The sequence below is a fragment of the Eupeodes corollae genome, chromosome 1 (genome assembly GCF_945859685.1).
Source record: "Eupeodes corollae chromosome 1, idEupCoro1.1, whole genome shotgun sequence".
In the NCBI taxonomy this organism is placed as follows: Eukaryota; Metazoa; Arthropoda; class Insecta; order Diptera; family Syrphidae; genus Eupeodes; species Eupeodes corollae.
This window is the reverse complement of record NC_079147.1, coordinates 76,603,031-76,629,032: the sequence shown is the minus strand read 5'-3', so window position 1 is coordinate 76,629,032 and position 26,002 is coordinate 76,603,031. Positions and strand designations below refer to the sequence as shown.

At 38.2% G+C, this 26,002-nt stretch overlaps 2 protein-coding genes across 5 annotated transcripts in view; one reads left to right on the top strand and one right to left on the bottom strand.

Annotated features, from left to right (window-relative positions):
* LOC129943078 (shootin-1) overlaps positions 1–26,002 on the top strand; it is a 109,202-nt gene that overhangs the window by 23,121 nt on the left and 60,079 nt on the right. For 3 of the 4 annotated variants that reach the window (XM_056052293.1, XM_056052294.1, XM_056052295.1), the window contains one exon: positions 7,129–10,738. The exons of the other annotated variant lie outside the window; for it this stretch is intronic. In XM_056052293.1, the coding sequence (XP_055908268.1) occupies positions 7,129–10,271 (3,143 nt within the window). In that variant the 3' untranslated portion in view covers positions 10,272–10,738. Of the gene's footprint in view, positions 1–7,128; positions 10,739–26,002 lie in introns of those variants that run through there. 4 annotated transcript variants of the gene reach the window in all.
* LOC129940507 (uncharacterized) lies at positions 14,656–17,481 on the bottom strand. The gene has a single exon (XM_056048873.1). The coding sequence runs from the start codon at positions 17,479–17,481 to the stop codon at positions 14,656–14,658; it is 2,826 nt and encodes a 941-aa protein (XP_055904848.1).

The following is a 26,002-nucleotide window of genomic DNA, read 5'->3' as shown; positions in this document are numbered from 1 at the left end:
AATTAAAGCTAAATTAAAATCTACAGCGATATATTTTTGATGAAGATTTTACTTCATTAGAAGGGTTCTTCGCCATCAGTAAGATTTGGAGCAATGCGATTCTTCTGATGTGATTTTCAACATCTTTAAAAATGTTGGGGTTTAATCCGTGTGGAGGTAGTTGACTATTTACTTAATCACATTCTTTTGTATATATCCCCTTAGTAAAACAAAAATTAACCATGATCTTGGTGACCAATTGAAGTCGTCAAAACTTGTAATCAGGCTAACAGAAAACAGGTGTTTTTATAAGCGTCTGCCTAACTTAGATCTGCGTTAGACTTGTTCATAGAGTCAGATTTGCGATCGAATAAGAATTCAGGTTTGGAAGAAAATTCTTTATGGAGGTCGGAGCTCTTTAAAATATTAAGAAATTTCGTACAATGTTTTACTTTTGTATCTTTCTGATTCTATTTCTGATTTTTGTCTGATGTTTACAATTTTTTTGATTATTTAAAATCGTACCTAAGCAGGTTTTACACACGTTCTGCGGAGTCAGTGTGTTCATTAATGGATTAAAAACAGAAAGACGATTGTACTAACGGAGATTTTCGACGTTATTGAAAACACCCAACTTCTTAAGTAATAAAACCATTTCCAGCTGTTTTGTTTGGCTTATTACAATTTTCTTACTTTTACTTTAGGTGCTCGGACTAGTTAATTCCGTTGGGAACCCCTTAAGGGGCATAGGGCCTCTACTTTCTCTACTTCTGCTTCCTCCAACTCTTTCCTAGTGACGCTGATTCCTCCTCGACTGTCCTGCGCCATTTGCTTCTCGGTCGTCCAGCTCTTCTTCCTTCTTGTGTGAGCGTATTCCACTGGATTGCTTGGCCTGCAATGTAGTCGTTACCTTTTCGAAGCGTATGTCCAATCCAATGCCACTTACGTCCTCTTATAGATTCTATAGGTTCCTGACCTGTCCTTCTAAGAAGGACCTCATTTGAAATACGGTTTGGCCAGAAAATCCTTAGGATGTTACGAAGACATCTATTTACGAAGGTTTGCAGCTTTCTGAAGTAACCTTCCAAGTGCTGCACCCATAAAGAAGCACAGATTCGACATTTGTGCAAAACAGTCGTAGCTTTGTTCTTAAGCTGATAGAGTTATTCCTCCAAATTTTTGACAGCATACCGATAGATAGCTGATAGAGTTATTCCTCCAAATTTTTGACAGCATACCGAACTCCGCTTTTGCTTTGCCCATACGGCAGATGACGTCTTGTTCGGTTCCACCTTCGATGGAAAGCTCTCCAATTTTTTTACCGGTTGCGAGAAAATATTTATTTGACAGGATGGTCGGGTTCCGTAGCTGATCATTTTTGTTTTGCCAGACTTAATTTTCAGGCCCACGGCTTCTGCTTCTCTCTCCGCAGTTGTTGTCATTTGATGGAGATCCATGATCCTATGAGAGAGTAATCACACATTGTCCGCGTAATGTAAGTGATTTAAATAGGATGTCAGAGTCCATTGGATCCCTCCGCTACCTGACAAAACTGCGCGCAGTACATCGCTTATTATTATCACAAACAAAAACAATATTGCCGACAGAATACAGCACTGCTTGACGCGGAATCCTGCTTGATCGGCATCGAGTGTGGCCTCAAGGGGTTCTTTGATGCGTTCCAGTATGGCTTTTGCTACTATTTTGGCAACGGCTGGTAGAACGCAAATTCCTCTCTAGTTTTGGTTTGTAAGATCTTCTTTTTTGGGAGCTTGACGATAATTCCCTTCTTCCACTCTTCGGGGAAGGAAAATGACGTTGGCGCTGCTTGTAAAATCTCTGAGGGAATTCCAACAAGTCCTATCACTTTGTTGTTCTTAAGTGCTTTAATTGCGGCATCTCATCTTTACTGGGAAGTGCGGTGCGGATGCGGGGATTAGCTTCTTTAGGCGCTTCAGAAGATATCGGCTGCTCGTTGTTTGCCAACGCACGGTTTAAAACCGAGAAAAAGTGTTCTTTCCACTTTCTGATTTGCTCATCCACCGAACATATCACAGTGCCGTCTACTTCTTTAACCAGGTGTTGCTTTGAGCTGTGTGTAACGGTCAGCTCTTGGGTTATTCTGTAAACGTTCCTGCTGTCGCACCTGTTTGCAGCATCATCTACTTCTTGCGCCAATGCGTTGATGTAGTTACGCACTGCGCACGCACACTGCGGCCAACCTCTCTCTCTTTTTCCTGCGATACAAGGACTCCAGCTCGTTTCTTTCTTCCTCTTGTGCACCAGTTATTGGAGCCCTTAACTGTTTTCGTTCGTTGATCCTTGCCCAAGATTCTTCTCAAAGCCAAGTGTTGTTGCTTCCTTTTTTCCGACTGACTATTCTGTCAGCACCTGAAATGAAAACATGTTTTCACAGCATTCCAATAATGTTCGATGTCGTCATGTACTATGCTGCTGATTGTTCACATTTCGTGTGACAGGTGGTTCCTATATTGTTGATGGTTCGTGGAATCCTTTAGTCTGGCGATGTTGAATTTGGGGGCTCGTGTTTTTCCGTTGGATCTTCGAACTGTACGCAATCTTAGGGTAGCTATTATTAAGTGGTGGCCACGGGCAAGTCCCATGTTGGCGCCTCTTCTGTTTCGTACATCCAAGAGACTGCTCATAAAGCGTTGACTAATCGCGAAGTGGCCAATTTGTTTGGAAGACGCTTGCCTGTCCGTCGACACCCAGCTAATTTTATGACAGAGTTTTTGTTCAAACATAGTGCCACCAATCACAAGGCTATTGGCGTTGCAGAAGTCAATGAACCTCTCACCATTATCATTGCTATTGCCGGCTTTAGCATTGAGGTCTCCCATAACCAAAATTATATCTCCGCGGGGAGTGTTGTTGTAGGCGGATCCTACTTGACTATAAAAACATTCTTTCTCTTCACCAGATGCGAGCTCCGTCGGTGCGTTACACTGTATAATTGTGACGGGTCGTACTCTTCTCTGAAATCTAGCTTTGATAAGCCTTTCCCCTAAGGGCTCCCACGAAATATGGCTTCTGGTTGCCGTTTTTGTAAGGAGTAACCCAACTCCAGCTTCTCGAGCGTTTCCTGGATCATGACCAGAGTAGAGCAGTAAAGTGTTACGTGTCGGTGAATTGTATTTGCCCGATCCCAACTATCGCACTTCTCTTAACCCTAGGATATCTATCCTGTACCGCATAAATTCTCTCTCTAATTAGAGGAATCTGGCACTTTGCGGACCTTCATATCCTACGTCCCCACATTCCAATTTCTGTAACTAAAACGCCATCATTTCTTTCGTTATTTCCTTTAAGATTAGATTCATCAATGTTTTCCAACATCTTCTTTTGTTTTGTTTTATGTCGTACATCGAAATCATCAAATAGATTGTTGGCACCGGGTTGAAGTATGTCGGTGTAACATCTTCAAGACATAAAAGTTGGAAAATATCTCTCTTCCGCTCTTTTGCTCTTTATTCGATGCTTCATAAAAAGAGTTACAGTGATCGGATTTAGTTCAAATATCCGCCGTTTTGCCTTCCATCTAGAAGGCAACTTCATAATCACCCCCTCGTAGAATCCCCCCTTTTTATTTGCGAAGAACTCAGACAGCCACTTTCCACAACCCTCTTTTGAGTTCAACTTAACAGCACCTAGGGCATTCGCCACGGACAGGAACAAGTGGTATTCACTTGGCACTTTGCCCGGGCTGTATGGTGGATCCGTTAGATGGTAGAATTAAGCGTCTGGTCATATGGGAGCAGCTCATAGTTTCTGATTCCCTTCCAATCCCATCAAACACGGGCTTGGTCACTGTTGGGACGATTCACCGGCCTTCGACCACGACCGTATTCGCTTGATATTGTCGTATGTGATCCATTCTTCGTCGCCAGTCACCATCCGCTTCAAAAATCGGTCGAGCTCGTTCCGTTTCCGTTGATGTGGTTCAGAAGTTTTTTTTTTCTTTAAATCATGCGGCACCCGTGATGGTTTTCCATTTTCTGGGCGATGTCAGATATCATCGTAACCGGTCTTCCACTGGCTTATCCATGGTGTCGTTTTAACCAGCTGTGAATCGTTGAAACCATTACTCCGCGGTTCAAATGATAGAGTACCATCCCCCGAAACACAATCTCACGGGACGTTTCTCTAGCGGATTTGCCTTTAACGAGGGAAAACTTTAAAATAGCGCGAATTTCGGCGTTAGGAAACTCCATGTTTACACGTCTGTACCTCTTGAACGCAATATCCAAACTAATCATGGATAGTGTCGTTTTGTAGGCTATGTCAAGACCTTTCAAATGATGTATATTATTGCCAGATACGAGCTCTGTAGCGCTTTGTAGAAAGCCGCGAAATTCAAATGATAAAAAGGCGACCTTTTATTTCCAAGAGTATTTCCTTAGCAGCCGTCGCAGTGGTTACCACTGATATAGAACTTGTGGTAGAAGGATCCGGAGTTGCAATTTTACCGCTGGTAGAGAGTTTTGTGACTCAGTTGGTGTTGATGCAAAAAGTTTTTTCGAGAAGCATTGAGAAACGAACTACGTGCAGCGTGTCCTGATGGACTCACGATTTGATTCAAAGACAGAAGCCTGTCTATTGCTGCTTCGTCGACATTATTCAAATACTTCTTCTTGAAAGTTCCTCATCATGTGGCGTTGGTTTCTTTTTTTGTCACTTTTTGCCATTCTTTTCCATATCTTAACACTGGTCTAAGAAAATCCAAAACCTCTGCCAAAGACTCCCATTCAGCATTCATATTTGGTATATATATATTGGGTTCAGAAATGTAAGTTTCCGTTGTTATAAAGCCAACCCGACTGAGGAAAACCGTAAGAAGCACCACGTCATCCTCGGTTCCAACGCTCCTCCACAATGACACTCCCTATGTAAGCTCGATTGATAAAGCCAATTTGCTTGCAGCACAGTTTGCTGTTAATTCGACTCTACCGGATAGTGTCATATGAGTCCTCCTGTTCTTGAGAGCATAAATCATTCTATGGGACCAATCTTCTTTCGCACTCGTGTAGTTGCAAGAGTACTGAAATACCTTGACATACACAAATCCGCTGGCCCTTATAGTATCTCCCCAATCTTTCCTACTCTACAGGTCTCTTTCCCAGCGGATGGAAAATAGCAATTGTGCAGCCTGTCCCTAAAAAAGGCGAATCCTCCTCTACCTCTAACTATCGTCCAATAGCACTTACGTCCCTTCTTTCCAAGGTCATGGAAACGCTGATTAATTATCAGCTCAAGAAATATCTTGAAAAACGGAAGTTTCGTAATGACCGGCAGTATGGCTTTCATTGCAATAGGTCCATTGGTGATCTCATGGTTTATCTCCCCGAACATTGGAACAAATCTTAACATCGTTTTGGGGAAAGTAAGATTATTGCACTTGATATTTCAAAGGCATTTGATAAAGTTTGGCATCAAGCACTCTTATCGAAAATGCGTGCTTTTGGTATTGATGAATCTCTTCTTCGTTGGGTTATAAATTACCTTTCGGACCGTTCAGTTCAAGTATAATTGGACGGGTTCAAATCTGATATTCACAAAATAAATGCTGGTGTCCCCTAGGGCTCCGTTTTGTCTCCGACTCTCTTTCTTAAATTCATAAATGAAGACATTTTTCACCCCTTTTGATCTGGCTGTAATTTACAAAGCCTTCATCCGTCCAAAACTTGAATATAATTCGCATATCTGGGCTGGTTCCCCTAAAACAAGTTTAAATCTGTTAGATAGAATACAAAAACGGGCTTTAAAAATGATAGGCGATAGAACTATAATCGAAACATTTACATCGCTATTCATCGCTTCATTGTTTTATCGATATTTTTACAAACAATGTTCTGTTGAGTTAGCCAATTACATTCCACCTCTTTCAGCCGTAATACTCGCACTTCCAGTGCTCATCAGTTTACCCTTGAGCTCAATTTCGGCCGTACTGTCAAGTATAGAGATTCTTTCTTAAATCGCACATCGAGAATGTGGAATGCTTTGGCCAATTCTGTTTTTCCCTCCCATTTTGATGTTCAGAACTTTAAGACCAATGTGAATCGGTATCTCCTCTTAAATCCTTCCCTATTTTCCTAATGCCCGCACTGTGTAAACATATAAAGGTTACTAATAACCTCTTAAATGCCTGTAAATTATATTAAAAAAAAAAAAACGGAATACCAAAATAATAAACGAATTTGTCGCCCAAGTGAGAAACGACAAATTAGCCTTAAGTAATTCCTATTTCCATTTCAATGCCTTAAAGAACAAGGGTGGTTATTTTGGCAATTTTACCAATGACTAACTGGTAATTAAATGTAATCTTCTAAATTTAGAAAATCATTTTGTATACTTATGTAATTACACCTACAAAGTCCCAAACGGGTCATATGGTCTCAATTACTCTTACACACGATGTATTTTAGTGACCTCTGGCTCTACTTTTACGATGTGTTTGAGTTACCTCTAGCTCTACTCCAATTCCGAATCTCTCCAAATGTTCTTCTTCTCCAACTCTGACTCTATTGTCTTCTTGAGAGAGTGGGTTTCAGTGCATTGAATAACTTTTTCAGAGCGTGTGTACAACCCACTGCCGTTTTCACTTTCGTATGGTAGTGTTAAAGGATTCCTGATTCCTTAGCGATTCGAAATTTCAGCCGAACAGCCTTGAATCTGAGGGACCAGCTCCCCATTTGACAACATTTCAAATGCAGTTTTAGATTATCCGATACGACTAGCGATATCTTCAATATTATATTTTACTTGGCCCTCATTATTTTGAAGCTTCCTGACCAATATGTTTCTCCCCCTATCACTTCAAAATTCAAAATCGATGTGTCTCATTATCAAATTTCCTAAACTACTTTAAGAATCTTAAATTGGCCACACACGATCGAACCATTTAGCTTTTTTAATTTTCTATATATTTAAATGACTCATTCGAGACAATTAACCATTAAGTTTCTAATACTTCAATAAAGTCAAATAGGACCTAAAAAGCTGAGTGGCCAGCTTTAATAAAAGAAAAAAATAATGCCAAATTCACACCCAAATAAAAATTCGTAGAAACAGAAACTGAGAAACGAAATAGTTCAATTTTAAAAAAACAAAACATATACAATATTTTTTTAGGCTCTCTGCAAGTTGATGACTCAACAGAAACTCTCAATACTTATGATGAAAACGACCATTCGTTGTCGTTGCAACTTGACGATAGTCCCAAAATATACAAATCCGAAGAAATTGCCTCCAAAATATTTGGAATCGAACCAACAGACGACAATGAACTACTATTTCTTAATAATTCTGTGTCCGGTTATGAAGAGGATATATGTCCGTCGGAATCATCACCAACACCAACAACAAAAACAACTGAAGATGATGATAAAATTCAAGATATTCTCTTCGGTGACTTTTCGGAGACAGAAAGTTCCCCTCAAGAGTTTTTCTTATCTAATAACCAAACAAAAGATGAAATCAAATCAAGAGAAAATCAACCACAGCCAGATGAAGACGGACAAGATATAGATGAAGAAGTTGCTGTGAACTCAATAATTGATTCAAAAGAGAAAAGATACACCCTCGATCAATTGAGATCGCTGGCGATGGAGCCAGCTTCGAGGCTTCCACCCTCATTTAGGGGTCAAATATGTGAGATAATTGGAAAGAACCCACGTGGTGGTGATGGTAGTCAGGGTACCTCCCATCAACCAAATAAATTCTTCTCTCAGATGTCCTACAAGGATTCTATTAATTTCAATAAGAGGCGCAGTAAGCAGCCAATGCAGCAGCAGCAGCAGCAGCAGCAGCAGCAACAGCAGCAGCAACAACAACAACAACAACAACAACAACAGCAACAGCAAGGCGATCAACAAGGAAATCGCGATATGATTCGAATATATCTGCCTTTGAAAGAAGACGTAAAACTGGCCGAAAGTGAGAATGCATGGGTGCCGCAGGCGCTCAAAGACTTCGGCCCCAAATCGGTGGAAGAAGATGACGAACAGATTCTCAAGAAAATTCGTGGTATTCTTAATAAATTGGCCCCAGAGAACTTTGATAAACTCCTTCAGAGTGCGTCTAGTTTCCCCATGAAAAACGTGGAACGAATCAACAAAGTAATGTTGTTAATATTTGAAAAGACCGTAAGTGAACCGAATTTCGCCCCAACCTACGCCAGGTTCTGTAAATTCCTTTTCAATCCCGATGACTCCAACCACGCAATGTTCAAGGCGATTCTGATAAGACGCATCCAAGATGAGTTCGATGGCAATGTCAATAATGCCAAAGCCAAGGAAGCCAAACTGAAACCTCTGATGGAGAGATTGGCGTCCGCCACTGATCCCAAGGAGAAGCTTGAGATCAAAGCCGAATTGGACGATCAAGAGTATCAGTTTAGACGTCGGGCATGGGGAACGGTGCGTTTTATCGGTGAAATGTGTAAAATGGGTTTCATTCGAATTGACAGGGTTTTCATTTGTGTCGAAAGCCTGCTCGATGCGAGATGCGAAGAGAAACTGGAGTTCATGTGCAAGCTGTTGACGACAGTGGGGCCTCAGCTTGAATATGCCAGCCAACAGCCAGGCTATGAAAAGGAATGGGCAACAAAGGAACGTTTGGATAAAATATTTTCCAAAATAAAACAAGTGATTGAGAAAAAGAATCAAGGTAGCAACGGCCCGAAAATCAGCAGCAGAGTAAGGTTTATGATGCAGGACATTGTGGATTTGCGTGCTCGATCGTGGGATCAAAAGGAAAATGCAACAGTGCAGCTAACCTCTCGAGAGGCGTCACCGGCAATTTCAAGAGGAGGATCATCCAACAGCCAACAACAGCCACAACAGCAAAGAGGAGGTAGCCGCAACTTAATGCCACAAATGTCGACTGGCTATGATAGAAAGAGACAACAACACAACGAAAACCAACAGAAGAACACGTCTATCGACTTGAATAAGCTGTCATTCAACTTCTCCAGTGACATAAAACTCTGCAATTCATCTCCTCTGATGTGGAAAGTGCACACCAAATCCCCGATGCAGCAACGACAAGCTTCCTCATCTAACACCAACCATCAGAGTCGTTCTCTGTTGTCCGAAACGCGGCAGGCGGTGCAACAGTCGCAGCCGAAACCTAAAGATCTGTCAGATGCCGAATGCGAGTGTCTGCTAAATGGACTAATTGAGACAGTGGGAGATGCAGAATCTCCCAAAGAGTGGTTCGTCAAATGGAATTCCATTGCAGCGCCCCACCAAGCGTGTATAATAAACTACGTCCTCACTGAATATCTTCATATGTTGAAGTGTGAATTGGATCTCTGCTCGCAGCTCTTCGTCAGCCTCTTCAAAGAAAAACTAATCACAAGGAAAGTCTTCAGCGAGGGCTATGAGAAGTTCAGTGAAAACTGGTATGACATACTTGTGAATGATGTGCCCAATGGCTGGACGAAAATATTTAAATTCCTCGGTCCACTACTGCATCTCGAACTGGTGGAAATCAATGACATTTGGGACAAGAGTTGGTTCAATAACACTTGTGGCGAAAGATTTCTTCGAAGCATGGTTGTCTATTTCACATCACAATTCGGAGCCAACTACATGCGATACTTCTGGGAAAATCACTCACTGCGTTGGCGAATGTTCTTACAAGAAGATAAAATCCAAAGCTTTATCGCATCACATCGTTTCCAATTCATCGATGATTCCAAATGTAATCCACCCATGTTTATTCAGCGCAGCACAGAAGAGCTCGTGCAGCGCATCAAAGAGCTCCTCGCACAATCCAGTCAAGACCTCGACAGTATAATTGACCTCATAATTGACTTCATAAGTACGAATGTCCGTATTGACTGTGAATTCGTTCGTAGCCTAACAATGTTCCTCTGTGATTATTCTGTGATTTATATTCCCAACAAACAAACTAGTAATAGTACGAAAAAATCTAAAACATCCGATAACTCCACCACGTCTGCGTGTTCAAGTTCAACATACAAACTACGAGCAGAAATATTCACTAGAAACTGCATACCGCTGTTAAGACTTTGCATAGATTCCAACGACGAACACGAATTGAGTTGTCTCAATGCAATTGTCGCTGAGTGTAATAGACTTGCCTGTGGTGATAAATTCCCCGTAGACTTGATGAATTCGATTCTAGTTGAGCTTTACGGTGAGGTTATATCGAAGGAATCGTTTGATAAATGGCGAGAACAGTTGTCTACCCTTGAAGGAGGTTTATCAAAAGATTTAGATGATTTTTTCAGGACGTTACCAATTTAATAGCAGCAGAAGCAAAATTACACAGGAACAATTTAGCAAATACAAATATTATTATATTATTAAAAAAAGAAAAAGAAAATAAACAAACAGTCGTTAAAAAAAAAGAAAAACAAACGTAAATATAAGCAATCGAATTGCCAACCAAAGAAAACAAAAACGTAATTTTATTTCTTTTTCCGTTTTGCAGTCCAAATTCACCTAAAAAAAAACTTTAATCGAGAAGAAAAAGAGAACAACAAAAATTTAAATAAATAATTTAAAAATTAACACGAAGTTTATAATCAAAGAAGAAAATAAAAATAAAACAAGCTTTAAGCCTTTAGTACCAATAGGTTTAATATAAACACAAAATTGAAAACAAAAACAAACAAATAAGAATAATATATAATAAACGAAATTTCAAACAAAATGTTTTGTTATAAATGGATCAAAATAAATGTTGCAAAAAAATGCAAACAAAAACTTAATATTTTCATTTTTAATTTTTTGATTTTGATTTTCCATATTTTGTCTCGTTGTCGTTCTATGAAAATTACCTAAAACATTTTTAGTAAACAATCAGATAAACAAATTCCCTTAACAAAAACTTGGGTCCTCATACCTGTTAAGTCCGTTGGGAACCTCTTAAGGGCCATAGGGCCTCTACTACGCTTGCGCGCCATCGTGTACGGTTTCCGGAGATGTGTTTCAGCTCCCTCCAACTCTTGCCTAGTGACTGATTCCGCCTCGGCTGTCCTGCGCCATGTGCTTCTCGGTCGTCCAGCTCATTTTCCTTCTTGTGTGAGCGGATTCCACTGCATGGCTTGGCCTGCAATGCAGTCGTTACCTTTTCGAAGCGTATGTCTAATGCATTGCCACTTACATCTTCGTATGATAGATTCTATAGGTTTCTGACCTGTCCTTCTATGATGGACGTATTTTGAAATACGGTTTGGCCAGAAAATCCTTAGGATGTAACGAAGACATCTATTTACGAAGGTTTGCAGCTTTCTTGTTATGGCTGAAGTAACCTTCCAAGTGCGGCACCCATAAAGAAGCACAGATTCGACATTTGTGCAAAACAGTCGTAGCTTTGTTCTTAAGCGATTGGATGGACCTTTGGAAGATTGTGCCTCTAGTGTTGACGGTTGAGTTTTGCACAATTCTTTCCAGAACGATGTTAAAGAAGTCGCATGACAGTGCATCGCCTTGTCTAAAACCTTTTTTGACATCAAATGCATCGGTAAGATCTTTTCCGACCTTGATAGAGCAGCTTTGCATTCTCCATCGTCATTCTGCACAAACGGATAAGTTTGACAGGGATGCCAAAACTAGACATTGCTCGGTAGAGCTCTTCCCTATAGATGCTGTCTTACGCGGCTTCGATCGATAAAGAGATATCGATTTGAAGCTCTTGGGTTTTTTCCAAGATCTGCCGTAGTGTTAATATTTGGTCGATAGTGGACTTTCCTGGTCTGAAGGCACACTGATAAGGAGCAATCAGGTTGTTGACGAATGGCTTCAGACGTTCACATAATACGGAAGAGAGGATCGTATACGCAATGTTAAGGAGGGTCTTCTTTCTTATGTATCGGGCACACTATGCTTTCTTCCGACCATATTTTGCAGATGAGTTGGTGCATGCTCCCTACCAAGTCATCGCCTGCTGCTTTGAATAGTTCGGAAGCGATGCCGTCAGCTCCAGCAGCTTTGTATGACTTCAGTTTAGATATAGCTATCTTCACTTCGTCAAGGTCGGGTAGCCGGAATTGTTGATCTGCGTCGCCGAGTGGTTCTATCTCCCTTACAGCGGAATTCGGTTCGTCATCGCCGTTATATAATTTGGAGAAGTGATCTTTCCATATTCTCAGCATCGCATACATAATTATGTTAAAATTCCAGAGCAGTTACATCAAATTTCAGAGCCATTTTTACGATATCAATAAATTCCGACGGGAACGATACGAATTTGTCTAACTTTTAAAATATTCCGAGGAAAATCTCGTTCGCGATGGGGCCCATTATGTGAAGAGAAGAAAATGTGAATATTTTGGGAGGTGTAGTGAGTATTTGAGTTCCGGCTTCACATCCAAGCATTGTGTATAGTTGATTATCTCTTGAATCCGGTTATTTAATGCATACTTTTTTCTTAGCTTACACAACAATCTCGTTGTTTATCACTTAGCAGTATTGAATAAACAGCTTAATTATCTTTAAAAAAAAACATTCTTTCACAATCTTTTAAGTAGTGAGATATCTATTTTATGACGGTCACGTTTTAAGTTTCCACTCAACTACTTGAAATGTAAAGCTCGTCATCCGAAACAAAATGATATACTTCATACAGAAGTTCCTTAATCGCTGCGCTGTATGGATTTTTAATTTCCTTATTTCTGAAAATTTTTGTCTGATGTTTTCAAAAACGGTTTCGTCTACAAAGCTTAGGTAGGTAGAAGTGGCTGTCCGGGATGGAGTAGGACACACTTGGGCCAGTTTTTGTCCCATTGTAATACAATATGAATCTTGCGTCTTTCTTCTGAGCTCATTGAAACCGATTAGAGTTCCTTATGAAACACAAATAAAGACAAGTTGGGTTAGTGTGTTTTCAGATAGTTTAGATCGTTGTAGAAGCTGGGCATGTACAGAGGAGGTAAAGAACAGTTTCTTCCCGTCCCTCGTTCATACAGTTTCTGCAAAAGTAATTTTAGAATACGCCTATATAGTCCAGTCAAATTAGACGAAAAAAGGGGCTTAACTCGGAAAAATTCCCACCTAGCTAAATTTTGGTACACACGGTTTTTATATTGTTGTTAACAATGTGTAAAAAGTCGACCTCAATATCATGTACACGTCAAAGGTTATTCGAGGTCAAAGGTTACGGAATTGACATTTTTTTTTAATATTTCGTTTTTTATTGGTCGTACAAAAAAAAGTTGTAGACACAAGTTGTAGAGGAGGTAATTATCTACAAGAATGGTCTTCTAACATTTTCACGTCAAGTTGATAGTTTTTCCGTTATAAGGCCAAGAAAGTGGACACTTTTAATGAAATATAATTTTTTCGCTAAAAACAAGTAGCATTTAAACGAAACCTATCGAATACGATGAGAACGCTAGAATACGTTGTTAAACAATAGCCATGGCTTTTGTACCTTTTTGTAAGTAGATATTTTAGATTAAATGTGATAATTTTGATCACACAGACTGAAAACATTAGGACTACCCTTAACATGTTTTAACACATGCAATTGATATATTTCATTCCATTTCATAAGTTCATGATAGAGAAAACAGAGTAAGTTAAGGAATTCCATATTTTTTTGTTTTGTAGATTCAAGACAGATCAGAAAGGGTGAAAAATAATTTGCATGGTCTCACTATTCAGCTGCATTTAGGCAACGTAGGATGTGACATGGTTGTTCACCAAAGTTTAATCTGTGATTACTTTCCATAGAGTACTCAAAGCTGCTTTCTTTCCCCGATGTATGTAAGTAAGGGTTGCGATTTGCGAATTAACGACAAAAGACAGCTTTGAGTTTTTGAAGCATTAAACTCTTTAATGTTAAAAGTTATACAATGTGATAAGTTAACAATGAGATCTGAATTTAAAGTTCCACGTCCGAAAGCTAAGGCTGTACATCTAGAAACGAATAGCTGGGGTACTGTTGTCAGGGATACAAGTTCAATAGATACAAAGTTTCAAACAAGATGATCTAGGGAAAGACAATTTCTAGTTTTTTTGTTGCTTCGGAGGAAGAAAACTTAAATAGCATTTAGATGATAGTTAAAGAGGGAAGACGATACGCCTCTTTTAGGGACAGGCATGACAAATGTTGTTTCTGATTAAACAACGTACGCAATTTTGCCAGGGTTGAAAATATATACCAGTTGATTTACTATTATCTAAATAGAGTAAAGTAGGGACTTTTTTTGTCATTATGTAAATATAAATTCCATTGACAAAGTTTTGGATTCGTTAGGGTTGTGAGGAATGAGGATAAGCACCTTGATATGAAATATTAATGTCTGGCGATAAGGTTCGTCAAGTAATTTTAAATGTATTTATTACACTAAAATCGATCCACTATTTCGAAATTTACGTAAAACTACATCCGTTAAAATAAAATATTTTTCACATCATAAGAGACTACGTTGTTTGCAAAGCTAACAACACGAAAACACCATTGTTGTTAACTTTAAGAAAAACAAATTTAATTTAAATTTAAGTATTTTATTTTTGATCTTTCAGAAAAGGCAGGATTAAAAAATTTGGTTCCTTTGCTTGACTGCTCTTTAGAGATATAAATTTCAAAAAGGAAGTCTTTCATAGAGCGGTGACAAAGACAACAATATTAATTAATGTAATGTACATATTTGTTTCAGTTTAAATGAAATTCGAATTTAATTTACGGGATTGCCAGGTTTGGTAACACTCCCCCCTGGTAAGCTGGTGGCTTCTTCCAGTTAACATCTTCGCCGAACCGTCTTACATCAAGTACTGCTAGTTTTGCCACCGGTCGTGTGTATGTTCCAGAGGCTGTCTTCACAATTGCTGATCTCGTCTGTCCGTCTTTGCTTAGGTTCGCCTGCAAGATTACTCCCTTTGGCCAGGTGTTTCTGGGGTTGTTTTCATCAACAATTAAAACGATATCTCCTTCTGATACAGGCTTAGCCCGTTCGAACCATTTCGTTAGTCTGGTGAGAGAGGGGAGATATTCCTTCACCCAACGCTTCCAAAAAAGATTACTGTATTGTTCGCATGCAAGCCAATGTTTGCGGAGTGTATGGCCATCGCTTGAAAGCTCCCCGGTAAGTCTTATGCCGTTTGATGACCCCATCAAAAAATGATTTGGGGTGAGCGCCTCATCACTGTCGGTATCTATAGGAATATAAGTAAGTGGTCTAGAATTAATAATGAACTCAACCTCCGCCATCATTGTAAGTAAAACTTCGTCTTTAGGGTTACGGCCGATATGCATTTTTGCCAAAACTTGTTTCACTGATCGTATAAGCCGCTCCCAGCTACCACCCATATGGGGCGAAGTGGGAGGGATGAACTTCCATTCAATTTTTTCTTTTTCAAGATTTTTAGAAATGTCTTCTGTGCAAAGCTCTTCTATTGCCGTTTTCAGTTCTTGACTAGCTCCTCGGAAATTTGCGCCGTTGTCACTCCAGACTTGCTTCGGTCTTCCTCGTTTCGCGCAAAATCTTTTAATTGCTAGGATGCACGAATCACTTGACAGGCTATGTGCTATTTCGATTTGAATAGCTCTCACAGTGAGACAAGTAAATAGAACACCCCATCGTTTTTCGGTGTGTCGTCCAACGGTGACTAGGATTGGTCCAAAATAATCCACCCCTACATATGTAAATGGTCGGGTAAAGGCCTTTAGGCGTGCTTCAGGAAGATCAGACATCATTGGAGCTACAGGCATAGCTCTATTGTTGCGACACTCTTGACAATTATTTTGAACTCTTTTTAGGACTGCTCTTAAAGTTGGAATGTAAAAGAATTGACGTATTTCATTTACTGCTGTTTCGAAAAAAATATGTTTATATTTTCTATGAAAATTGTCAACAATCAGTGTAGTGACATGATGCTGTTTCGGTAAGATAACTAGTCTTTTACAATCAAGAGTAACATGGTTAGAAGCATCTATACGACCTTTTACCCTCATTACTCCCTTCGTATCCAGATAAGGACTCAACTGGTATAGTGAACTTGTTTTTTCAATTGGCTGTTTATTTTGCAAGGCATTTATTTCTTTAGGATAACCTTCAGATTGACATATCATATATAAATATGTTTCAGCTCCTTTGACGTAATCTAGATTACCATTTTCGTCTTGACATAGCCAAAGTAGGTAACTTTTCGTACCTTTACTTTCTCCTAGATCGAAACAATCGTCCGGTTTGCGGAATTTCTGTAGAAATATACAGAAGTATTTAAAAACATATGAAACTGCAGTGACCGTTTCTTCCCATGAAGAAAACTGCATATAATTTTGTAGTGGTGTTACAGAAACGTCAATGTGAGTATGTACTTCAATCTCATTTCCTGTATCCTCTTTAGGATTCAAAGGCCAAGAATCTTTTGGGCTGTAGAGAAAATCTGGTCCTCGATACCAACGGCTGTCTGAAGAAAAATCAACTTTGAGATTCCATTTTGTGGCATCATCGGCTACGTTATGTTCACTTGGAACCCATTGCCACTCGTTTTCATTCGAATTTTCTAGTATTTCGCCAACTCTAAATGTAACAAACTGTTTAAGCTTTCGATTATCATTTTTTATCCAACATAATACTGACTGAGAATCTGACCAGAAGTAACGCCTATTTATTTGAATTGAGTGTCCATTAATGACAGTTTGTGCTAATCGAACACCTAACACAGCTGCTTCTAATTCCATTCGAGGAACTGAAATCGGTTTTAAAGAAGCTACTTTCGTTTTTGAACATACCAAATTACATTGAATAGATGTGCCACGTTGTACTCTCAAGTAGCATACTGCAGCAAATCCTGACAGGCTAGCGTCTACAAAAACATGTAACTCTACTGTAGATTCAGCATCAAACTTTAAGTTATTAAGATAAGGTCTTCTTATTTTGATTTCTCTAATTGTAGGTAGCAAATTCAGCCACTTTTTCCAAAGTTCAAAGTGCGCTTCATGTATTGGTTCATCCCAGTTTATACGCTCACGCCAAATAGATTGCAATAAAATTTTTAGAAACATCAAGAAATGCCCAATTAGACCGAGTGGGTCAAAGGTACTCATAAGCACGCGCAAAACAATTCGTTTAGTCGGGGGAAATAAGCCCTCTAGGATCTCTTTATCAAAATTGTTGCTGTTAAATAAAAATGAAAATTGGTCAGTTAACGGTGACCACCACATCCCTAAAACTTTTTCAAATTCGTAAGGACTTGAACGGTTTTTAAATGGCTTTGCGAAATCGGCTGCATTTTTTCCTAGAGCTGCTAATACACTCTCACAGTTGCTCATGAAGTTTCTTATTTCAAAGCCAGCCTGTTGATGAATGTATATGACTTCGTTTGTTATGCGCATTGCTTCTTCTGGAGTGTCAAAACTGTCTAAAAAATCGTCGACATAATGATTCCGTATAATGGCTTCTGCTGCTCGGGGAAACTTTTCAGAATGTTCCATTGCATTTTTGTTTTTCACATAATCTGCACAGTATGGTGAGCATGTTGCACCGAAAGTTAGTACGTTCATAGTCTTCTATTATTCCTGTTTCCTTGCTCCTCCACAGGAACCTTTGAGCGTGTTGATCAGCTTCTTCCACAAGCACTTGGTGGAACATTTCTTTTATATCACCACAGATTGCTATATTCCTTTGACGAAAACGAAATAGTATGTCTATAAGTGAGACAAGATAGTCGGGTCCGGAAAGTAGCATTGAGTTTAGCGAAACTCCATTAACTTGCGCGGCCGCATCCCATACCATTCGCACCTTTGATGGCTTGTTGGGATTTAAAACGGGGAAAATGGGAAGATACCAGATTCGGTTGCCTTTAAAGTTTTGTAAATCATCACTTGTAAGTTTGCGCACATATCCTTGTCGTAAATAATCGGAGATTTGTGAATCTAAATTTGCTGCTAGTTCGGGCTCTTTATGTAATCGTTTCTCAAGGCACATAGTCTTCGTTCTGCGGATGGTCTGCTATTTGGAAATGCATGACATTCACTTTTCCATAAAAGCGGAACACTGAACCTCTTACCTAGTCGTTTAGCTGAGCTTTCTAGCAGGTTCTCGGCTCTTACATCTCTGTCCTTAGTAAGTTTTCTTATCTCCTTTGAACCGAAGCTTTCTATTGAAAAGAATTCCCGAACTAATTCATGAAGCTTTTCATCTGCTTGCTCTTTACACTCACACAAATGATAATTTTGATAATCGATTGATGTTTCACCTTCCTCTTCACAAGGTCCAAAAATAGTCCATCCAAGACGTGTTTTGATTGCTGATGGTTGGTTAATTCTTCCTTCGCGATATTTCAGAGAATTTAATAAATTGGCATTATCGAGGCCTATTAATATTCTCGGTCGAGCATCAGTAAAAGATTGAAAAGGAATACCTTTCAAATAATGGTAGCATGACGCAAGCGAATCAAAGTTAATTGTTTGTGCAGGAAGATTTAAAGACTCAACAGTTCGAATGTTTGTAAGTGCGTACTTTTTAGAACTTTGTTTAGCTGCTATCATCAAGTTAACTTTCTTTGATTTCTCTTCAGTGCGAGAATTACCCGACGTCCATCTCAAACGGAGTTCTTGGGGTTCATCTTTTAATTTGAGAATGTCTGCCAACTCATTATCCATCATCGTCACAGAGGAGCCATCATCTAGAAAGGCGAATGCTTCGATTTTAATGTCATTGTTGTAGAGAGACACAGGCAAAATTTTAAACAACAAACTTCCTTTGTGTTTATGCGTGCAATGATAACTAGACAGATTTTGATTTTCAGATCTTGCAGCTGGTTGCTCATGTTTGTGCAGCAACTTATGATGTCTATACGTACAGTTCATTATTCCACATCTATTTGCGGACAAACATCTTCGCTTATTATGGTTGACAAGGCATGTGCGACACAGAAAATGTTTCTTTACTGCTTTCCATCTGTTATTTAAACTAAGTCCACTAAATTCATCGCAATTTTCCACTGACTTGCAAGCTCCTTTACAGATAACACAATGCTTTTGCTGATCTTGACACTGGAATTCATTTTTCGCTTCATCATGATGTCCATTTAGATGCAAATTGGATGGCTGTCGCCTTTTGTCAGTCTTAACATCTTTTGAGAGTAAACTCACATCTGTTACCTCACAAGCAGCTTGGGCAACTTGAAACAACCAGGAACTAAATGTTGTCAGATCTATATTCTGCTTGCCCAGTTTAAAAACACCCCAATTCAACTTGGTTTGGAATGGCAATTTATCGGTCAATTCTTGCATCAGGCAAGGGTTGTTTAAATGTGATGTCAATCCAGCAGCTTCCATTGTAGCAACGATGTTCTGAACCGATAAGGCAAAGGCGACTAATGTATCTAACTTATCATCTCTAGGTGGGCGTTCTTGTCTCAGCCTGGAAATCAGGGTTTTAATAATTGATTCTGGACGACCAAATAGCATCTTCAGTGTTTCGATTATACTTGGGACTTGATTTGGATAGAGTAGTTTAGCTCTCACTGCTTCAAGGGCGTTGCCCTTTAGACATCTGTTAAGCCTTATCAAATTTTCGTCATCTGAAAACCCGCATGCAAGGGTTGTACTCTTGAAATAACTGAAAAATAATGGCCACTCTTCTGGCCGTCCCGAAAACGTCGGTAATTCCTTAGAAACAATATGCTTTGTTGCTATCTGCTGAGTATTAAGATAAGGCCTTCCTCTGCTTGGTCGATGATGTCGTTGCCACGGTCATCGTTATGAAGAGTGTGGACGGTTGACGGATTTTGAAAAATTGTTGAGTCTCTGTTGGTTGTTGTGTTGATGTTAACAGCTGGCATGGAAGAACCGTTGGCTCCGACCCATGTCTCATTTAGATTTATTGCTCTTGTTAGCTCTTGGGTATTAGATTTGGGTACTAATTGTTGCTTGCTTCCGCTTTGATGATTCAAAGTGGGGCAAACTTGGGTTTTAGTTATGGATTGCTGGTTAATCCACTTATCTACCCTTGATGATGTTGACTCGTCTTCACTTTCACTATCCGTTTGTTGCTCCAAAAGCTTATACTTTGCTTCCAAATATTCGCGATCTCTTTTTTTCATTAGATCTCTTTCTTCTTCTAACCTCATTAAGTTTAATTGCAATGATTTTACCGAATTTATCGATTTGGATTTATTTGATTTTGTACGCGCTGGGACACATAACTTGGGATGTTCATTTTTGTTGCCGTTAAGTTGTTTCGAGGCAGTAGGTGAAAAAGACGTCTGTTGTAGATTTCTTCCGGAATCCGCTGGTGGTAACCGTGTCGATGTACATATAGGGTTTTTTTGTGTTGCTTCAAACTGTTCGTTGGATGATGAAGTCCCTCCTTGGTTATCCAAGTCCTTCTGATGACACTCTTCGCATTTCCAGTCTTTATCTTCGATGCTGGCGTTAACTCCGACACATTTAAAGTGATGCCATCCATCACATTCGTCACATTGAACGATTTGACTGTTGTCGGGATCGTTACATGATTGGCAGGAAATTTGTGCATCGGGTTGTTTTGTATTTGACGGAGGTTAGTTCACCATATTTTCAAACAACTTACTATAAACCTTAATACTAAGACTTACCTGACAGTGGCGAATATGAGCTGAACAAAAATTCTCTGAGGTGGAGGTTAAGTTGCATTTGGCTGCAACTCGGCACGTGTTGAAATATTCCAGGTAACCTTTTGAAGCGTTAATCCACAATTTGATCGTAATCTTGGCGATGGTTATCGTATCTCTATATACATATATTAAAGACAATTCTTTAGACTTTAGCTAGGCTTTGGTGAACGAACTCGTAGGTTATGCCTATGGCTTTTGTCGTGTTTTTTTTTAAACAGAATTGCGAGCAGTTTATACTGATATTTAAGCAAATTTTTTAATGTTAACTTTAAGAAAAACAAATTTAATTTAAATTTAAGTATTTTATTTTTGATCTTTCAGAAAAGGCAGGATTAAAAAATTTGGTTCCTTTGCTTGACTGCTCTTTAGAGATATACATTTCAAAAAGGAAGTCTTTCATAGAGCGGTGACAAAGACAACAATATTAATTAATGTAATGTACATATTTGTTTCAGTTTAAATGAAATTCGAATTTAATTTACGGCATTGCCAGGTTTGGCAACAATTGTATTACCAACAGTTAGCAGGTTCAGGCGATATAAGGGACTTAAAAGTAAGGCAAGTTTTAAATATCTAATTGGCCCGCTGCTAAAAATTGCCTTCAACATTATTGGAAAGTTGACTGGAAAGTTAGTCAAGAAAAATTTCCCCCAAGTTTACTTATGTCAAAATGACAATTGATCATGTTTTTTCATTCAACTGAAAGATGAATTTTATTACTTTATGAATTCTTTGTTTTCTGCACGATTTCATTTAATTTTTTGTGTAAAATGGTTCCTTGTCAAATTAAAAAAGAAATACGTAAAATTAAGTGTGTTTTTTGGTACTCCATACAGTGAGAAATTGCCAACTAAACGATCCGCAGTAGCTAGATTTTTGTATTTAAACATTGGTACAACTGAAAGAACATCTGTCAGAATAATAATAAAAAAACACACAAATAGAAGAAAGTTTTGTGAAAATCAAAAGTTAAAATTAACTTAGCAAAAAAAAAACTACCTAAAACTAATAAAATTGACAATTTTTAAGAAGAAATGGTAAGAAAACATCTGGAAATTCAGATTCTATAAAAAAAAGTTAATTTAACAATTGTTTTAAGGGGGGGTTTGTTCGTAGACTACTAAAATAACATGTGGTGTTGAAGCGGTCTTAAAGCTCCCCTCAATTCTTTATATACATCAATCGAGTTGAAATGAGCTTGATTTGACTCGAATCCCGTCGAGTCAAAATTTTTAAAGAAAAACCTGTATGGGTCTGTTCATTGGCATGTTTGTGTACAAATAATATAAAATTTTGTTTTAATCAAATTACAAAAAAATTGACATCTAGTAAGTATTCTTATATGGTGCTGAAGTAATCAGTTCTTTATTGTTTAACACGAATCAAACTATCTTACTTGCACTTCACACATCGAAACACTATTTGCATTCTAGAAAGTTCTGTTAAACTTAATCGTTTTTAAATCTTCTTGTGCGGTGGAAATACCAAAAAGATTTATTTAATCTAAACTGAGATAAAACTTTGGTGGAAACAAAGCAAAACATAAATATCTTTTCCATTGTTTTCTCTTGCAAAATAAGCCCAGAAATAGATTGATTTTTTTCCCCAATGGAATACACACATGATTCTAATTGCACAACTACTCAACGAACACTGCCATCGAGATACATATGCAACATCAATCGTACCAACGTTTGAGAACGAAATCAAAAGATCCATTCGAGACTCGTATAAATGACATCCATAGTAATGGCCCAACTATAATAGACTTAACCGAAAGTAAGCTAATGTCAAAACAAAAAGTAACCATAATGAGTTGATCCGTAGTGTGGTTTAATAAATTCTTAAAATATCGAGTGACTGCAGAAAAAAAAAACCTCTAGGTTGGGGGTTGTGCCGTGCGTCGTCGTGACTTCCTGGCCACGTAAAATAATACCTTAGTTGCGAAGCACCAACAAGCCTTGGGTACGGACGGATTCACTGTAAACTCTGAAGGATGAAAGATGATAGCAACGATTTTTGGTCCCGTACGCATAGATGGAGAATGGAGGAGGAGATATAACGACGAACTGTACGGGCTGTACAGCGACACTGACCTAGTTAGCAGAATTAAAGTCCAACGGCTTAAATGGCTTGGTCATGTAGAGCGAATGGACATGGAAGGTCTTCGAATCCAATCCCGAGGGACGGCGCAGTAGAGGAAGACCGCGACTCAGGTGGTTGAAGACCTCAACGAACTTGGCGTGCGAAACTGGAGACAGCTCGCTAGGGATCGAGCTGGCTGGAGACGCATGTTAGTTGTGGCCCAGGTCGTCCCCGGACTGTAGAACTATTTTGCCGACATATACCTCGTTTTGATGATTATGTGAATTATATTAGAGCGAGAGAATTAAACCACAGAAAATTTAGAAGCCTTTCGGAAGAATTGGGAAGTAAGTATGATAACGTTCTTTTGCATACGTCTGTACGATGGCTTAGTAGGGGAAGGGTTTTGGAAAGATTTTTTCCTTGCGCCACGAAATAATCCTCTTCCTACAACAAAATAAAAAAAGTTTACCCAGAATTGTAAGATGATAATGGTGGTGTCTTTTAGCATTTTCATGCGATATCACATTAAAACTTAATAGCCTCAATCAAATTTACAAGGACAAAATAACATAATTTCACAGATGGCAAGTACAATATTTGCTTTTGAAGAAAAGCTTGATATTTATGAAGAAATAAGAAGTAAACAGCTACAAAATTTTCCTACATTTGTAATAGCTACAAAGGATCTTATTGACATTTCTGAAGAAAATTGCTCAACAATATTGAACTATTTAACAGCACTGTCAAAAGAATTTGAAAAATGATATCAGAAAAAATGCTTAACGCTTCTAAAAAACCCATGGTATCTATAAACAACGACTATCTCACAAGTGGCTTTTGTCTTAAATCAATTTTAAAAACAATTTAAATCTTGAAGGACGGAAAAAGGGGAATACTTAGAATTTTGAAACATCGCCCCAGAAAAATATGCAATCGTCAAAAGAAGTTCACAGATTCTGCTGACATTATTTGGATCTACATTTGTTTGCGAATCTTGGTTTTCCAGAATGAAATATGCAAAATATATTTACCGAAACAAACTTAAGGACTCCCATCTAGATGATGTCAATAGGTTAACATGCAGCAACAAGCCAGATCTAAATTAAGTTTTGAAAATGTGTTCTCAATTTCAAAAATAACATTAAAATATTTTTAATAAATAAATAAATACATAATGTAGGGGAACGTGGTCTAATCACGGTCAATGGGCAATGGCGGTCATTGCATTTTTGCCCTAACTAACGCGAAGTTAGTTGCGATTTTGATTGCATATACTAGAGAAGAATAAGGAAAATATTTTGACGTTCGAAAAGTTCAAATTCATGGCAAACTATGATTAAAAATCAAAAATAACGAAATTCACTACCAAAAACACTCTATATAAAGATATAAATCCCCGGTAGACATCTTGGTTTGCCTACAAGCTAAACCGGAAATCAGCCTCATAAACTTTTTCATAGTGTATACGTGTAATTTCTCCTCCAATTTATTAAATTTCCCCAAAAAACTCAGTAAGTGTTTTTATGTATGCGTGAAAACACGTCAATTTTTTCTCGTTGAATTCGTTCACATTACAAATACAACAATGTAAACAAATGGGTTTTGGAGGGTGATACGTACGAAGGATTTATATCTTTACTGGAGTGTTTTTGTTCACTACTGCTGATCTTATTATCAGCCGAACAAAAATCAGTGTGCATTTGTTATCATTTAAGAAACAAACATTTTTTATTTTTATTAAGTGCTCCATACGTTTGTGTGTAAGTTCACTAATATTTCAAAAAAAAAATATTTATGCATTTTTCTGAAAAAAATTTGTTTGTGGTGACACATGATATTGGGAAATATCACCGTCATTAAAATTATAATTTTACTTTCAATTTTTTTATTTCAGTATGACAAGAAATCGCAAAAGAACGTCCAATAAGGCTCTTTGGACAGATAACTATTAACAGAATGCCATCAGAGCCCATTCAAATGGCCTAACAATGAGGGTCGCGGCAAAAAATACAAAATTCCCTTCTCCAGTCTGCAACAACGCATTTAAAATGGCATTTTAAAGCCACCTTCTATGGGAAAACCCAATTTTTACACAGCAACAAGAAAAAGAAATTGTTGACCAGGTTGTTCTTCTTCGCAAGCTATTTTACGGCGTTAACGCTTTGCAGCTCCGAAAACATTTCACCTCTTTTTGAGAAAGGTGGTCCACCTGGTGCTCTCTACACCATCTCCAAAAACGGTTGGATAACTGAAGATATTTTCAACTACTGGCTGAAGCACTTCCGCTCATGCACTAAGCCCACCGAAGAAAACAATGTTCTCTTAATAGTTAATAGCAAAATAACCAATTATGATTTCGTTGCACTTTGTGTGGGAGGTGGGCCCACGCAGAATGCTCAGGGTGGGAGTCCGCAAAGGGATATAAATGTGACATGTGTATATAATATTTTCCCATAATTACATGTATTTTTATCTTTAATTAAAGTAAAAATTGAATTATTTTTGTAGTTTTTCTTATATTTCAAGACAATAATTGTCTGACTGTGATTACCCGTGTTCATGGCCGTAATTACCCACTATGATGGGCAATGACGGTCAGATTGGACTTTTTTTAAAACTTCGCTTTTTATGAAAGTGTATGTCATTGATGATTTGTTCCTTCTGAGAAACTTAAAGAAATGAATAATTTATGTTTTTTGATCAAAATAAAAAAATTGTGCGACATTTTTACCACCATGAAAGTAGGTACTAGGTTTTTTATATATTAAGATATCATATTACATCTTTTTACCAATCTAATGCACTCTACATACCAACTACTACGGTCTTGAAAAGTTTTGAGGACTATTTTTGTACTAACCGAAATTGAGACATGATCAGAACTCTAATAGCTTGAAGCATTAGAGTTTTTTTTTTTACATAGGTGAGATTCGTATTTCCAGCTTAACAACGTAGTTCGGACTGCTTCATGGAAGCTGAAACATTCTTTTTTTTACAAAATAAACAAGGAGTTTTCCAGCGAAGTAGACTTTTTTACCTTTCGAAGCTTTAACACCGCACAGAATTGTAGTTTCAAAAATCTTTATATTATCTTATTATTCAATATAATATATATTCCTTTTGCAGCTTCTCAATAAAATTCTTGTCCATGTCCTGTCCATGCTCTAAACTCTTTCAATAGATTCTCCATTCAACACCCGTCTTTAATAGGCAGCTTGTCTTCCACCTGCTCTTTATAAAATCATAGCTTTAGAATTTGACAAAAATACTCTATAGCTTACAGTATTCATACACTTTGTTTATAAGACCTTGAAGATTTTCTTGCGAATATAACA

Coding starts and splice junctions, on each gene's coding strand:
- LOC129940507 (XM_056048873.1), bottom strand. CDS start 17,481: ATGAACGTACTAACTTTCGGTGCAACATGCTCACCATACTGTGCAGAT.